The 18,030-nt window shown below is 36.5% G+C and overlaps 2 protein-coding genes across 2 annotated transcripts; both read right to left on the reverse strand.

Moving 5' to 3' along the window:
- Positions 1-661: 661 nt before the first annotated feature.
- Positions 662-5,377, reverse strand: LOC107698086 (LIM domain transcription factor LMO4). Its single transcript, XM_016498998.1, has 5 exons — positions 5,126-5,377; positions 3,750-3,972; positions 2,122-2,218; positions 1,331-1,480; positions 662-1,212 (listed from the first exon to the last, which is right to left on the reverse strand). The coding sequence occupies exons 2-5, from the start codon at positions 3,962-3,964 to the stop codon at positions 1,204-1,206; spliced, it is 471 nt and encodes a 156-aa protein (XP_016354484.1). The 5' UTR covers positions 3,965-3,972; positions 5,126-5,377; the 3' UTR covers positions 662-1,203.
- A 5,264-nt stretch (positions 5,378-10,641) lies between these two features.
- On the reverse strand, positions 10,642-17,336 carry LOC107698087 (protein CYR61-like). The gene is made up of 5 exons (XM_016498999.1): positions 17,102-17,336; positions 15,664-15,877; positions 13,520-13,855; positions 13,043-13,242; positions 10,642-11,698 (listed from the first exon to the last, which is right to left on the reverse strand). Exons 1-5 carry the CDS (start codon positions 17,180-17,182, stop codon positions 11,393-11,395), a joined length of 1,137 nt encoding a protein of 378 aa, XP_016354485.1. The 5' UTR covers positions 17,183-17,336; the 3' UTR covers positions 10,642-11,392.
- Positions 17,337-18,030: the final 694 nt, after the last annotated feature.

The raw sequence follows: 18,030 nt of genomic DNA on the forward strand, positions 1-18,030 counted from the left end.
CATTTTTTAAAGAAATTAAAACAATAAATACCGTTTTGTGTCTCTTTAGTGTGTCGCGAGAGATCACTGTATTGCCTCAGTTCAAGCGGCATGTGAACTGATCGTCTTTTCATATTTATTTAAGGCATGAAATAAACATGAATGAACATCAGAACATATTTTATTTCAACCGCGGAAAAAGACGTCAATACACACCATTATTCAAATTTGAGTCCACCGAAGTTAATCTACTCTCCTGGGCTGCGTTTCCCAAAAGCATCATAAGTCTAAGTAGCTCCATTGGTTTCAATGGGTCTATGGTGTACTTAAGCTTACGATGCTTTTGGGAAATGCAGCCCTGTCTGATATGTTTGTCAGACAAGATGGCAGATTCTGCATCATGATTGGTCAGATCGCCTGTGAATCAAGCTCTTTGCAAAGGGTCAATAGGATACAATTTTGCATGAGGTTGAAATTGTTTCTACAAAGACTTCGCTCATGTTCGAATTTGTCACGTAAATTCACCGCAATTGGAAATGGTTTGAAAGTGATTCAAGTGTGAGCTGTGCTTAATACACTGCTACAGTATTGAGAACAGACATTTTTTACAGCAAAACTGCTGAAATTTGTTGTGACCGCACCTTTAGTGTGCATGATTTATCAGTGCACATTTCAAACAAAAAAAAAGTCATAAAAATTCAACAAAATGTAATAACTTTCACCATTTTCGCCTGACATCACCAGTCTCTCTTATGTAATGGCCACTTTTCAAGTTCCAAACAATTCTTGATGCATTTGTTCATGATTAAATATCCTTTTTAAATCAGATATGTCAAAAACGGGTTGTGAACGCAGTTTCATCTTGCCTCGAAAAAGCATACATTGCTTTTTCATATGAAGCCTTGTAAGATGTCTTAGATGTAAGAGAGGCAGGATATCCTGTGAGAAAATAGAAGTCACTTCTGTTTTCAGGGGGCGAGAAAGCCACAATGAGAGATACTGCAGAATCCACCACAGTTTGATATGAAGTCAGATATAAAGAAATGCTTCCATCGCTCTCAGCCAAAACTTGTTCTCCCACTTTTTAATTTAAGTCTGTAAAAACGTAAGTGCATCAAAGGAGGAGTGTCTGGAGGATGTCAGGAGCTGTGATGAGAAAGACACTGGAGGGTAAACCAAATATAGACTAAAGAATAGGAAGGGGCGAAGAAGACGGGGAGTCCTTCAGCAAACCTACAAGACACAAGACTGGTTAAACTGCATGTTTATGCTCTTTGAAAATACTTTAGTTATGGACTGCAGACAAAGACCAAACTAACATTGTAATATGACCTTAAAGAGTAAAACTCACTTTCTGGTCCGGTAGCACCGGGTTGCTCTGCAGGTGAGTATTAAGGAGTGCAGCTCCTGGCCGGTCATGTTCACAAAATATGGTGCCGTTTATATAGTGGAATCGGTCACCGGGGACCAACTGGTTTCTGCACGTTGCACAGGAGAAGCACTGGAACAGAAAAGAGAGAATCGAGTAAATTTGACCCTGCGGAGTGTTGTAAGTGCTGCATTATTAGCCATGTGTTTTATTAAAGTATGCAGAGCTGCTAGTCAGGGCCTAACTGCCTCATCTCAGTGCTTAAAATTATTTTTTAATGAGTTAATCCTCATGCAACCAAGGTCAGTTTCTTTGTAAAAGAACAAGACTGAACAAGGTTAGCATTAGGAGAACATTATTATGAGAAGCTGTAAGATATCTAGGCTTCGCCCAGAAAAAGAAATACTGTCATATGACAAATAAATAAATAAATAAAGATTCACATGTTTAATTCAGCTCTAATGAACATCTGCTATTTAGAAACCCATTAAATATAGCACTCAAGTTAAAGGGAAGCACAGCCAAAAAATGACAAATCTGCCATTTGCCTCATGTCGTCCAAACCTGTATGACTCAACGAATGAAACTCAAAGGTGTCCAATGTCATTTTGGATTGATTTTTATTGCATGGACAAAAACATTCTTCAAAACATCTTTTTGTGTTTCAAGAAGAAAGTCAGTCATACAGGTTTGGAAAGACATGACGGTGAGTATTTGTTTATTTTGGGGTGAACTTTTACAATGCTGTCATAGTTGTGCTTCACATAACCTACCTTGAGGTGGTAGACGTTGCCCTGTGCCCGCATGACCATTTCACTGGCTGGAATGGACTGACCACATGCACTGCAAGCCCCCGTGTGCCCAAACAACCTGGACAGCACAGAAAACACAAATGAAGTAGAAGAAACATGTTGTAGAACCTGGTTTTGCTTTATTGCAGGAGAACAGCTATGACTTCAGCAGTGTTATCTCCCACAGAGTTGACACAACAGGCTTAACATCAAATGATGCCGTGTGATGCATCTAAGACAGCATGCAGCGTCTTTGATGTTCTCTGTGGGAGCATGTGAGAATGCATCTGCAGAGATCATCAGCACTCGGTGGATGCAAAGGAGTCCAATGCAAATCAACACAAGAACAAAATGCTTGTCATCATAGCATGACAACTACAGCTTCAGACAACTTTGGCTAGGCTATTTGAATTGCAAATGACTGTGGAGACTCTTGCCTCAAACAGTCTCATTATCGACTTGCGTCTTTGTTATAATAATTAAGATTTCGGATGTGGTCACTACTAAATGTGGAGGTGAAAAAACATGGCTCTATGAGTTAAAAGCCTTTTTCACACTCATTACTAGTTGTTAAATCTAACTCATGTCATGCATGGTATTTTAAGAGCGTAAGATGAGTTTTTCCGTTTGTAATTTGCGCCTACATTTTGTAGACTACCTGAACAATTTATGGTTCACTGAGCAATTAATTATTTCTTAAAATATGTAAGTAACACCAAACAGCACTTGATTAGTGAAATTAAGTGCGTAGAAGTTATATTAGTGCAGTAAAAATTAAGAGGTCAAACGAAATATACAAAAATGGTTGTATGTTCTGATTATTTTATGTTGTTTTCTATATTTTCAACCCCTGTTACTAAAATAAGATAGAGTTTAAACAATTTAAAATCTTGCTTTTTTGTGTTTTTGTGTGTTTTCAGCTATAAACATTAAAACGCATCAAATTTTAGCAGATGATACAATCAAACAGACTTGTCCAATTAAAAAAAAAATCGGTAAAATGTAAACAGGGTTACAAGTATCAGGGTTGAAAATTTAGATTGAATCAAGCCATAACTCAGTAGGAACAGCTAGTCTGGGACCCAATGCTGGTTGTAGTAACTGATAAACCTATAAATCACATTTAACTGATCCTAAATTAAAAAACAAAAACATGTTTGTTCACAAAAACTTGGGTAACAGGGTGGAAAGGTTATGCTCAATACAATGTTTTAGAAAAGGTCCAAATGATGTTACTCCCTGGGTGACACAATTTTAGAAATTATTATTATTTGTAAAGGGGAAAAATAGACTACTTTTTTATTTATTTTTAACATTTTTTCCCATTTTAGTGATTAAAATTAGTTAACCTTAGTAAAGAGTTTTACTACAATGAGTTGAAGATCAGTTCAACAGATTATGTTAATATGATAAATTGCTAGATGTGGTTGAGAAGGTCATGACCTCTGAGCTAAGAGGGGTCATACAGAAATACTGTTTCAAAACAAGCAAATTATCATGCTCGATTAATTTGGTCATCTAATATCAGTTGATCAAATACATCTACTGTAACACTTCTCACAACGAATCTAAATGTCTCAGGTTCTTTGGTGTTGGAGTGTGCGTCTGACCTGATGTAGTCTGTTCTGCAGAGGATCATGCCTCCTTTGCTGTAGCAGGTGGTCCCGATCTCTCCCAGCTGAGCCTGACAGCACGAGCACTTGAGGCAGCGTGTGTGCCAGTAGCGCTCCATGGAGAAGAGCAGGAAACGGTCAGCGATACGACCCCCACAGCCCGCGCACGACCTGGATGCACACGCGCCGCCGGTAACCTGGCTGTTCACCATAGCTACAGCTGCAAGGAGGCAAATGAGTAAACCAGCTGTGTGAACTTAATCTAACCATGTATGACATACTATATATGATGTACAATTCTTTCTATAATAGATGGAACAGTACAGCAGTCACAGTGCAATGAAGAGGACATGGCTCTCCCAGTTTAAAACAGTGGTTCTTAAACTTTTCAGTACCTCAGATAAATGAATGTTTGTTGGCTATGCAACCAAATAAACAAGTCATCAAGTGCATCCTAAACTACAGTGATGGAAAGATATTGGTAAACATTGAGATATACAAGATATATAAAGTAAAGGTGCCAAAGTAAAGATTGAACACGAATAAAGTGCATGATCATCACGTTTTTCGATATTTAAGTAAAGCTTGGATATTTAAAAAAATGTCTAATTTAACATTCTACGCATCTAAAAACCCAATATGAGGTCTTGTGATAAAACAGTCAATATTTTCCATAAGCAAGCAATAAAAAAAACCTCAACAAGCAGACAAGGTCCAGAATAAACCGTACTTAACAGTTTTTTTAATCTTTTTTTTTTTAATAGTTTTTTTTTTAACACTTCATTGTTTTATATGATTTCCACTACAATGCCACTTAGTGTAGGAATACCAAAAAATCTTGTCAGGCAAAGAAGAATCACTAAAAAGACTCCAAAAAACGAATTAACTGTAATTCTGAAATCTTTACCCTTGAAACCACTAGGTTTAGTATGATCACTTTCTCCTGTATACGGAAACAATTAGTATTCGGTTTAATTTTTGCATAACCACATCTGTTACGCTTAATGACAACGTAACATTATTTCACCCCTATTTTGAAATGTTAGTTTCACAAAAGTTATTTGAAACATTAAAATAGGTACTTTCATTGCATTTAATATGCTTTCTATGTATATAAAATTCACTTTTGTACATATATATATTTTCTTTTATTTGTTTATCTATCTTAAATAACTAACATGTAAGAATATTTGAAATCTATTGCATCAGCACAGAAGCAGCATTACAATACAGAACATGCCTTGATGAATGTGCACTCTAAACTTTAAATTCTCAGCTCATACATTGAAACTTAGTCCATTTGAATTTATAGTGCAAATACCTATTAAATCCACCAAAATGTCTCATATGTGACTGTACAGAATGCGACTCACCTTGAAGAGCTTCGATCCTCGAGTGAGTTGTTACACTGTATAAAGTAGAAGTTATCCACCTCGAGACGCGCGCTCTTATGACGGTCCTCCTCTTCACGCCCACATTGTACAGTAACCAGCAACACGGTTTAATTAACTTCGCTTCGCTGGACAGGGAATAGTTACTGGCTCCGTTGCATTGTGCAGCGCTCCAAAAGAAGACCTCGAGAGTGTGGACTTTACTCCGTGAGATGTTTCATCGAGCAGACGAGCCTCGAGTGAAGCTCACTGACAGACGGAGGCGTCGCGAGGCTTTTTATCATCACAGGCGTGACGTAACAGAGCGGTACGCTTCACCTTCGGGGCGTGGCTTATAACATAATCAATATAAGCCTAATAAATATTTGCCCATCACGAATAGACTATTAAATCACGCAAATTAGACATATTGCATATTACATTTATTTATAAAAATACAAACCGGATAATCAATCTTTATTCTCAAACAAAACAGATAACATGGATATTTATAAAGTAACCCTTATGAAAATTCACTGTAATAAAGTAAACGTTACAGTAAAGTTGTGCGCATATTTATTCTCCTTAAGGACAAACTCACATGCAACTAAAGTTGAAGAACTCGTTTTGAAAATGCAGACGCAAACGATTCCTTTGAGCTGTTCGTTTCCAAGAATCGGTTTAAAAATCCAATCCAGAGATTCTTTTACATTTGTTTTTAAAAGGACTTCGATTGGGGTAAAAAAAAAAAAAAAGTTTGAGAACCACTGTTTTAAGTGGTTCTCCTATATAACAATATAACATTAACATAGCTATAAAACAACTAAAAACATATGTAAAACAATAGTATCAAAAACTGTTTGTTCTTCAATAAAATTGTATTATGGTAAAAAAAAAAAAAAGTTTTGTTTTAAATTTACATTTGTAAAAAGTTAAGAATATTTTATTCATATGTTTTAGTATATATATGAATATTAATATTAATATTGTTTTAACATAATATTATATAGGGCCTAGCTATAATGATACTCATTTAAATAATCCAGGGGCCACTTTAGATGTTCGCTGAGATTAATCTTTACTAAGAGTATTTATTAATAAGAGTGTTTACTGTAATTTCATGCGTCCTGGTTGCAGTCGTGAATCAGGTCATAAAAACATAAACCAAATATAATGATCAGTGTTGGGGGTAACGCATTACAAGTAACGTGAGTTACGTAATCAGATTACTTTTTTCAAGTAACTAGTAAAGTAACGCATTACTTTTTAATTTACAAGAGAATATCTGAGTTACTTTTTCAAATAAGTAACGCAAGTTACTTTTTTTTTTCCAATTTATTGATTGACAGTTCTCCTGTCCCCATGTTGAGAGAACTCAGGAGATGTTACTGTAGTTCTAAAATAAATATGAATATGCATTAATTCATCTCACTCACAAAAAAAACAGATTCAGTATTCCTCAAAATGAATAAAAATAATGCAACTCAGAATATGACGCAAACAGGGTTTGAAATGAACACCCTTTTCGTAAATTATGTTTACTAATTCATTTCTTGAGGAAGTTCATGTAAGCCAAATCTGCACAGATTTAGTGTAAATACTGAACTCGAGACTCATCGTGATATTAAATAAGCCTAATTGCGCAGCATCTGGGCATATCTAGTTTACTTGAACATACCCAGCGATGTAGCTACTGGCCATCGGGAGCACCGGGACATTCGTCACTCTAGCCCGGCCTCAGCGCACGCCAAGCCGGGGCTTCCCCTTACGCTAGCCCGCTGTGTTTTTCGTTGTGAAAGCGAAACTACTTTGTTGGTTAGTGAAAAAGTTAATTTCAAACCTGGACGCAAACCTGCAATAATTAAATGTTAAACAACACAAATATCCTTTATGTATTTAATCCCATTCTAACTTTTAAAAGTAACTTTCCCCAACACTGATAATGATATTATATTATATTATATATTTCCAGGATGTTTTATTTGTAATATTTCTGCTATCAAAGTAGCTGACCTGACGCCCCATCAATCATCATCAGCTCACTCAACAATTTTCGATTCACTAATAAGATTCAAAAGAACGATTCCAAAATCGGACATCACAAACAGATAGAGCCACATAATCTGAATTTATAATCTCAACAAGAGAGTGATTTACATTGTATTGACGCTTGTAAAATCACCTTAAATTCTTGTTGGTGACACTAGAGGTCAGTGTTGTAGAGTAATCTAAAGCAGACGAACCGAGGACTGTAGATGCAGCCATCATCTGCAAAAACATTATTTCAGCATTTTACACTTTTTTCCTTTTTTTTTTCTTCTTCCTACTGCTCCACCAAGCCTTACTGGATCCAAGTTTGATATGATATTAATTATGTTTTTCCTGTGTAAGTATCAATATGCACATTGTAGCTAACTAACCTAAAGGTGCCGGTTTTATTTATTGTTGTGAAAGTTAAATGCATGTGTGCTAGCCTTTAACCCTGTGGCCTTCTGTTGTGGTTTTGGACATACTTCCAGTTCCTCTGTCGGATCCGTGTTGAACCTCACATCTCGCTGTTAGCCTGCAGCAGACCTGGATCTTGGTTCTGGCCTTCCTCTTTCATTCACTCTCTGCAGCTGGAGCTTCCCACTGGACTGAACAGAAATTATGCACCACAGATTCTCCTGTGCTATTCCAGTGACCAAAAATGTCATATTTAACTGTGTACCCAAGCAGTGTTTTTTAAAGCATTATTTATATACTATTATATTTATAATATATAAATAATATGTCATATATTTATCATTTATGAAATATTAAATTTTTTTGAGTTTTAATTTCAGTTTTTATTTTAATTGAAGTATTGGTTTTAGTATTTGTAGTTCTTCAACATCATTTTATTTAGCCTAGTTTATTCAGCAGCTCTGCCAAGACATTTTTACCCCAAGTTTTTTAAGTTTGAGTTTTTCGTGTAATATTTATATTCCGATTTTAGTGCAGCTTTATTTCAATTAATAAAAACAATTATATAAATAGTTTTAGCTATTAATAACAACACTGGCCCAAGTTTTGTCTGTCCTATATTTTGCCATAAACATTTTTATGTTTTAAATGGAACATTCTTTAAAAAATACAATAGGGTGACACCCTGTTGTAAATATAAAATAAATGTAACATACAGATATCATAAACCATGTAATTTGACCACCTGGGGTGAGCAAACAACACTTTCTGAAGGTTAAGCTCTTTTCTCTGAATTTTTAAAAGATTCAACTGCTATTTTGTTACCTATTCATGGAAATTGTCTGCTAATGTATGAATCCATTACTGTGTCACATGACACTTTAGTTTAAAGGGGTCATATGATGCGATTTCAATTTTTCCTTTCTCTTCGGAGTGTTACAAACTCTTGGTGCATAAATAAGATCTGTAAAGTTGCAAAGACTAAAGTCTCAAATCCAAAGAGATATTCTTTATAAAAGTTAAGACTCTGCCACGCCCCCCTAAAACGGCTCGCTCAGCGCACGCTAAGCCGGGGCTTCCCCTCACGCTAGGCTGCTGTGCTTTTCTCTTTGTTGGGTGATTGTTGTTGTCAAGGGACACGTCTTAAAGTTTACAAAGGCAGCCCGCACACAATTGAACTAGAACAATTACTCCGACTTGGCAAACAAGTTGTCTTTTGGGGATCTGTGAGGCCCATATAGAGCAAACATCTCAGAAACTGGCACATTTTTACATCAGTGATGACGTTAACTTGTCCCTGGCAATGGCAAGCAGTTCTATGAACCTTCTTTAACTTTCATTTTATAACATATACTTAAAAATCATTGTCCATATATCCTTGAAGGCAACTTTAAATTTTTTAGACCAGTGATAGGCTACTGATGTTTTTTTAAGTATTGAAGTATTTTGTATGGCTGATGTGGCTGCCTCATTACAGTACATACTGACTTCTAATTAAGCAAGCATTTTCAGACTTACTGTGGTTGAGGTTTGGGTTTTAGTGATCTTCTAAACCGCATAAAGAGCTGATCAAGTGTTATATGTATATATGGAGGAAGAACAGATTGGCAGAGGAGAGTGTGGAATTTGAGAGCCGACTGTGATGTTTGTACTGCAAAGCCAAGAAATTGTGCTGGGACCTCAATTGCCAGTCATTCTCTCTGTCTCTTTCTCTCAGATGCATACATAAAATGCAAGTTTAAAGGGATAGTAAAAAAAAAAAAAATGAAAGTCCTGTTTTTATTTACTCCAGACGTGTTAGTCTGAAATAATGTTCACATTGTTGAATTAAAAAAAAAGATATAAAAAAAATAAAAAAGCAAGTCTTCTGAAACCGTATAAGAAATTCAAGCTGTGATTCACTGAAAACCTTGCTCTGCACTGTACATGCTAACAGTGTGCTAACGACATGCTAAAAGCATATTAAAATTAGCAGTGTGTTTAAAAACTGGCTAAAACATGCTAGCAACATGCTAAGATAGCCTATGTGAAGAACATGCTAGCAGTGTGCTAACAACTTGCTAGAAGCATAAAGTTAACATGCTAAAAGCATATTAAAATTAGCAGTGTGTTTAAAAACTGGCTAAAACATGCTAAGATAGCCTATGTGAAGAACATGCTAGCAGTGTGCTAACAACTTGCTAGAAGCATAAAGTTAACTGTTAAAAACTTGTTTAGACATGCTAGCAATGTGCTAAAATCCCTTATGAAAATTAACCATGGTTTTGCTACTACAAGAAGAAAAAAAAAAAGCCTACTACGAATTAACCATAATTTGTCCACACTAACCATAATTTAACCATGGTATTTATTTTGCTAATGTGACTTATGTTTTTGGCTAATTTTCACAAAATCCAGTAATTTCAATAGGAATCCACGTAATCATGAATTACACGAGGGTGAAAGATTTCAATGCAGATTTCATAAGTTCAAGTGGGTCATGCGGATTTGACTTGAAAAAGACTTGTGACTTGTGTGCGCTGTTCTACGTATCACTACACTATTAAAAGTAGATAGAGCATGTTGTAAAATACATTAACTCATGCTAATAACACAAAATAACATGTCAAATTGCCTTTACAACACTTGTTAAGAAATACTGTTGGAAACATGCTAGAAATGTGCAATTTCTTAGTAGTGATTTTATGAAGCCTAATTGGGTCTGAAGAGGTATATTGGGGTCTGAACTAGTTTGATATGGTTTTTTAATACAATCAAATGTGGCCTGAACGGGTATGATATGGCCTGTCTGACATTTCATTTGTTTTCCTGTCTTCATTTGACTTTCTTTCTGTCTTTCTGGTAATGAAACCTAAAAGTCAACATCGAAGTTTGTCATCAGACTTTGCTCAGTATGTTCTTTAATTAAAACAAGTTGTTCAGCAGTGCAATTTTTAAAAATTATGTAATTTTAAGTTTTGTTTTTACATTTGAATTAAGTTAATTCAATTTAACATAATGTAAGTCATCCTTCGGCTCCCTTAGAAGTTTTCTTGAGAGCAAAGTTACAAACAACACAAACAAGCATTTGAAAAGGTTTTATTTTTTGTAACAAACTCGTCAGCAAAGTCATTTATATTCAATATCTTAACTATACAAATAGTCGTTCACTTCGATACAAGAGAGCATCTAGAATTTAAAGCATGCCCCGAAAAATGAAGCAGTCTCAAAGAGTCACTCCACCTATAGTGAAGCCTGTACACGGTACAAACGACAAAGCAAGTCTCCAGCCATCCGCTCGCACTCATCTGTGCTAAAAACACATCTCTATCCTGCTTTCCTCCACACATTAACTCATGAAAATTGCTGTACACCTTAATATATGAGTAAAAACTCAGTGTGAAGAATGGACAGAAAAAAATATTTGAAAAAGTCTTCCTTTTATCCCTTAATCAGGTAATACCTCACTGCCCTCATTACTAGTGCATTCTCTTACCCATCAGTGACAGGAAGTCATTCATCTGATGCCAAATAAATCCTTCAAGATACAATCAGCACTTCAGATTAAAAAACAACAGAATAAATAAAAGCAGAAAGATGGGCTAACAACAGTTAACAATGCCTTCTGACAAATCCTCAAGAAAAGTGACCTGGACATGTTTTCATGAGAATCAGGGCCTGTAGGTCAAAGCAAAGGAGGAACACATAAAGTGCAAAAACTATATACAGTCTAGTACAGTTTACTATTCAAAGTGGAACGTCCTTTCTTTTGGAACGTCCATTGAGAGTGAAAAGTGAGTTTTAGCCATTATGGAGTGATGGCGCGTTGTGTGTGAGTGTGTGTGTTCAGTGAGAGAAGGTGTGTATGTCGTTGTGAAGGCTGACGGCGGGTGAGGATCGCTCTCTCTGAACCCCGCAGAATCTCTTGCTGCAGAGGCAGCGCTGGATCCACATGACGTTACGCGTGATGTTCTCGCTGTCCGGGCAGCGGAAGCGCAGGCGCACCGTGCGGGATGAGGATGGCTGACAGCACCTGCCGTCCACACACGAGCCACAGGTACGAGGCCGGTAGCGGCGAGCCGTAGAGCAGCCGGCGAACGTGATCTGCTCCGGTTCCCGAGACCTCACCGTTTGCCTGCACGTCTTTCCTTTCTACATGACATAAAAAGCAACAAGAAATCATTTATATGAGTGATAAGCTTCAGCCTTTGGTTTCTTCTGGAACAATGTTAATTTAAATATATGAAGCAACTGGCCAAATTTGGCTGAAACACAAGCTACTCAATATTAACTTCTTGTTTATTGAACAGTTGCAACCAGTGTTGGGGAAAGTTACTTTTAAAAGTAAAGTGCTACAATATTGCGTTACTAAAAAAGTAACTAATTGTTAAAGTAACTAAGGTAACACTTTATTTTAATTTGTCCTTGTTACACGTTAGCTACATGCACTTACTATTATAACAATAAATTATGCATAATTGCAAGTAATCCTGACCCTAACCATATAGTAAGTAGATTAGGCTACTCAGTACTTAAATGTATAATTTCACTGTAACAAGGACACCTTAAAATAAAGTGTAACTGTAACTAATTGTGTTACTAAGTTACTTTTTCTGGAAAGTAATGCATTACGTTACCTTTACGTTACTTTTTGTTACTGGGCTTCCTTGTTTGTTTTTTAGTAACAAACAACCCAAAAGTTATATTTTTGGCAACTGTAAGGACCCTTTCACATGCACCTAAAGTGTAATTAATTAGCCTCAGGCTGCGCATTAATAAGCCTCAGGCTTATCACTCTCAATTTCTTTCAACACGGACGGGAGAGCTGTCAGTGAATAAATGAGAAAACAAAGTAACTTGCATTACTTATTTGAAAAAAAGTACTAAAAAGAAGGACAGCGTACAACTGCTGAGGGGCGGAAACTACACTCTAAAAAATGCTGGGTTGTTTCAACCCAACTTTGGGTCAAATATGGACTAACCCAACTTTTGGGTTAAAAATTTAATGTAAAAATTTAACCCAACTGTTGGGTTAGTCCATATTTGATTCAAAGTTGGGTTGAAACAACCCAGCATTTTTTAGAGTGTATGGTAATGCAGGGCTGTCAGTCAGCTGCCGTGGGCGGGGCCTAAACAATGTGATGTCACATTGCTTAGAGAATCAAAACAGCAGGCCTAGTGAGACTGACATGGTAATAAGGAGCGGGTGGATTTTTATCATTGTTTGGGTGGTTGTGTTCACACACTGCCAACACACATTTATGTCCAAACACCATGTAAAAGTTGATTTTGCATAATAGGTGCCCTTTAAAAGTAATGCATTAATTTACTAGTTACTTGAAAAAAGATCTGATTATGTAACATTACTTATAATGCATTACCCCCAACACTGTTTAGATGACATGTACTTGCAAAGTTATTTATAGTTAGTAGAATGTCTAAAGCTGACTATATTGAAATAAAGTGTAACCCACTCATTTCACTACAGCATCTCACCTTCATAGCTGGAGTGATGTCACACTCTCTGATCTGGCAAAGGCGAGTCTCTCTAACAAGCTTGCACTGGGCATTACTATTGGTCACACGACTCGAGATGCCAAACCCGCAGGAAGCAGAACATCCGGACCAGTCAGTGGTCTGTGGGAAACATTCGGATGATGGGAAGGGAACCCGAGACACTGGCAGGGACGCCCACTCTGCAGAATGAGAAGCCATGAAGAACACATTTCACCATGGTGGTTACTCGGGTGTTCTGGGTGGTTGTTAGGCAGTTGCATACTGGTCAAAAGAACCCATCCCCAAGTCTCATTTAAAATGATGTTTCAAAAAATTGACTAGTTAATGTAATAGCTCATTATAAACAAATGTTCATCTTAACAGCCTTTAAACACCTCACTCATTAATAACAACAATAATAGATACTAAAATAACACTGTCACAATGTATAATATATCAAATATATAATAGGAATACCTTGAAAGGAGCCCCTCCGGGACAGGACGCTGTTAGGGCTCTGTGTGAGTTTGCTGATGTGGTTGGATGGGGTGTGATGGGGACGGGGGTCCGGTGGGTCTTCACTGATGCTGTTATCATCGTCACACAGCCACTCCTCACAGCAGCGTCCCGGTGGCGTCTCCAGACGCGGGTTGGCGCAGTGTCTGCGGGGCAGAGGGATGTTGTGTGGACACAGCGGCATACAGCCCACCACACCATCCATACAGCTGCACTGGTGCTGACAGCTGGGCTGGAAATCCTCTCCGTGCTGATACACACGGCCAGCAAACTCACACGGACGGCCCTGAGCCTCAGCTGAGACACACAACAAACATCAGGACTGTCAAGAGCCAGAGATGGAGCACTAAAGTGACTATTTAACAAATAACAAATTTAACAAGTAATCTATTCACTTTTGAGTCACACTTTATTTGAATGTGTCCGTGTTACAGTGTAATAAGACAAATAAGGTTAGGATTAGGGTTTGGTTTAGTGTTAGTTCTTGTACCTAAGCATTATTTACTCTTATTACTATAGTAAATACAAATACATGTAACAAGGACACATCAAATAAATTGTTACCCATTTTTGGAGTAAAACTTGAAAAGTCCTTGGACTAAAAAATACCTTTGGATTCATACAAATAAAAATAAATGCATTTTATCTTATTTTAAACAGAAAAATAAATAAATGACTGTTTGGCAACCATATACAGATTATATATTTATATTTTTTAGAAAAGTTTTTCTCTACAATGTTTGGCATTAATGTAATGACATATGTATTGGGGACAGTGATTCTTTACTTTTGTTGGTTCATTTGTTTATTTATTTATTCATTTACTCATTCATTCATTGCAAATTTTACAATCAAACAGGTCAAATTCCCTGATTATACAATATTTTATAAATAAATTATACATTTATAAAGTTTATTTGATTATGGTAATTTAATAATATTATATAACATATAATTTCTTATAAATGTATTATAGAGTTACCCTATAGCTGGCAGATAATTAACTAAGTTTATATAAATAAAAATAAATAAACTGTTTCATATTTTAAATTCTTCAAAGAAGTGTCAAATTCATAAAATTTGTAATTTCAACTGCAGTTCTGGCAAATGCAACTACAGGTTATATATTTATAAATATTTTTATATTTTAGAAACATTTTTCTCTACAAATTTTGACATCTTTGCTATTTATTTATTTATTTAGTCACATTTTTAAAACAAACACCTACAGCAATTTTTTTATCTTCTTAGGTCAGTTTGCAGTGGAAATTCCTGCATATCCAAACATATTTTAACACATTACATACATTTTATATTCATCTATTATAGAGCAGAAGTTACCCTATAGTTTATCCTTTCTATTTTATAAATGAGGAAGAAGTAAATTAAGAGACTAAGTACATGTAAGTATAAGTATAGACTAAGTATAGACAGTGGTGGCCAAAATTATTAGCATTAGTGTTAAATTATTAACACTTGGCATGTTTAAGAGGTTTCAGTTGTTTTTGTTGAATTGGCCATTACAATACCCATAAAACAAACTACCTGCGACGGAAGGAATCTGCTGAAATATTGAAAATGATGGACTGGCCTCCTCAAAGTCCAGACCTCAACCCCATCGAGCAAATTTGGGGCGAGTTGGAAAATAAACTGGACAGATTTATCGTACATTCAAAGGAAAGCCTTTGGCTTGAGTTTTGTAGAAGTCATGGGATAACATTAGTGTCGAAGTTCTCAGGAAATATATTGACACTATGCCAGAGAGATGTGCTGCTGTAATTTCTGCAAAAGCTGGACATACCAAATATTAAAGTTAAAAGTGGATAAAAGCTGTAGGACTCACTTCATCTGATATGTGTTGTGCTCAGAGCAACCCTCTGCATTTTTCATGAACATTATGAAATTAAATCATGTTTTGGAGGCAAAAAATGTCAATATTTTCAGATCTGTCAGGTGTTCTAATAATTTTGGCCACGACTGTGTGCGTGTATGTATATATATATATATATATATATATATATAAAATCCTAGAGAACAGAAAAGTTCTCCCATTAACACTCATTATTGTTAGAGCAGATCCGTTTCAGCGGTGTGTTTTTTCTTACCTCTGCAGAGACCACGCCGAGGGTCCTCTCCGGCACCTAGGTGGCAGCGCAGGCCCTTGATGTGGTCACAGGGTCGGTCAGGGCCGCAGTCCTGGTTGAACTGTTGGGCACACACCTTACAGCAGCCGCACTCATCCAGCACCCAGCTCACTCCGAGCGGACAGGAGGGTGGAGACGGGGGGCAAGAGCAGGAACGGGAACAGCCTCTGGATGCCTGCAGGAACAGCAGATGAGAGACGAGCACACAGCTTCATTACATAAGGCCAGCAGCCAGAAATGAAAGGCTTTCACTGAGATGACAGTGTAGGAGTTGTCAGGCCAATGTTTTTGTAAATTTGTATGAGTGGGTTCGGCTGTGTTTATATAATACACACTTAGGTGTCTGTGTTTGAAATGTGACTGTAGAATTGAATCATAAATATACACTGTAAGATAAACTGTGCCGTTGTTACCATTAGGAGCTATTTCTACCTGATGTGATCTCCATAAACAAATACTTTCTTGATGCAACCTATGGTCAAAAGGTCATGTTTATAAAATTGAAATATTTAAGTCAAATGTTCAAATTAAAAATAAAAACTAATTAAAAATAAATGTATTTCACACATATTTTTTAATAAAAGTATCTTATACTCACCAAAGCTGCAATTAAGTGCTCAAAAATACAGTGAAAACAGTAATATTATAAAAAATATTTAATAAATTAAAATAACTGGTGTCTATTTTAATTGATTAAAAAATGTAATTTATTTCTGTGATGTAAAGCTGAATTTTCAGCATCATTACTTCAATCTTCAGATCCTTCAGAAATCATGCTGATGTGCTGCTCTAGAAACATTTCTGAAAATGTTATGCTGCTTAATATTTTTGTTTAAACTGGGATACATTTTTTCAATATTCTCTGATACACAGAACGCTCAAAAGAACTATTTAAAATAGAAATATTTTGTAACATTATAAATGCCTTTACTGTCACTTTTGATCAATTTAATGCATCCTTGCTGAATAAAAGAATTAATTTCTTGCCTTTCTGACACAAAAGTTTTGAACAGTAGTGTATATTTTATATTTATATAAATTAAAAATAAATTTAATCACACAACATTTAGCTGTTACCACATTAAACACATTTCTAAAACTTTTTTTTTAATCTTCATATGTCAAGAAAACAATATCAGTATGCTTCATTAACAGTTATGATAATAGAATAAATCAGATGACTTGAGCTGAAATCAAACAAACATCTGGTTCCATTATTTCAAAATGTTTTATGCTCAATAAAGAGAAATTAGCATTAGGAAGTATCCGAGTACAACAACAATAGAATGTTTGTAAGGAAGGAGAAAAATGTAGTCCTGCACAGCCTTCAAACATGAAGAGGCTTCTTCTGCAATGTCTAAGTTACATGTGTGCAACACACTGGCTCAAATCTACTCACCTCTCCTTCAGCTGAACAGACAACAAACATCAAGATGGTGCAAATAGCAGCCAGAGTCCTCTGATTCCCTCCAGAACACATTTCCAACCTTTTAAACAAGAAAAACAAGTAAAAATCCCCCAGTGCAAAAGCAGGTTTATCCACTTTTATTCTAAATGACTCCAAAGACCTCAGAGGGCAAATGTTCCAAAGCTAGTCCAGTTACAAAGTGCATCAGTCAGACTAGCTACTAAACTAAAGCAATGCAGACTCAAATGCAGATGCCTTGTCAGAGCATTTCCAAAGAGGCAGGTCACCTTATAGAGCGCGCGAGAGAGAGAGAGAGAGAGAGAGACAGGGTGTGAATGCAAAACTGCACAACGAGACGGCCAAAATAAGTAGTGTGGATTACAAATGACAGTTATATGAAACAAAACCACAGAGACACTTAATACAGAGCTAACAAACGCGCTCAAGCAGGGTGTTCACCTGACCACACGGTTTAATTGGCCGTTTGTTGTGTGTTACGCAAGCCGCCGCCCTGGAGTGCATAAAAACATTGTCATAATAGTGGAACAATTGAGAAGGGAACTCCAGCCGTTTTCTGTTTGGATGAGAAGTCCTGATGCAGATGTAAAGGAAAATCCCCATAAACAACTCAGCTCTCACACACACTTCCCACTCATGGAACACACGAAACACTTTCTACTATCCTCGCACACCGAGCGCTTCCTGTTGCGCTTTCTCACTTCCTCTAACCGTTTCCTACCAGCGGCCACATTCAGGAAACTCCGGCCGTTCACACAGGTTCCCGTGTTTTTGTAGGAAAATCGAAACATTCTCATTGTCATCTTGTAAGGACATGAAAGTGTTTTCTTTTCAGTTGCAGGAAGAGCTCTCTACTGGGCCTCAGGTTTGTGTTATGAAACCCAGGAAGAGAAACATGGGAA

Source organism: Sinocyclocheilus anshuiensis, unplaced genomic scaffold, assembly GCF_001515605.1.
Source record: "Sinocyclocheilus anshuiensis isolate Anshui unplaced genomic scaffold, SAMN03320099.WGS_v1.1 scaffold1163, whole genome shotgun sequence".
In the NCBI taxonomy this organism is placed as follows: domain Eukaryota; kingdom Metazoa; phylum Chordata; class Actinopteri; order Cypriniformes; family Cyprinidae; genus Sinocyclocheilus; species Sinocyclocheilus anshuiensis.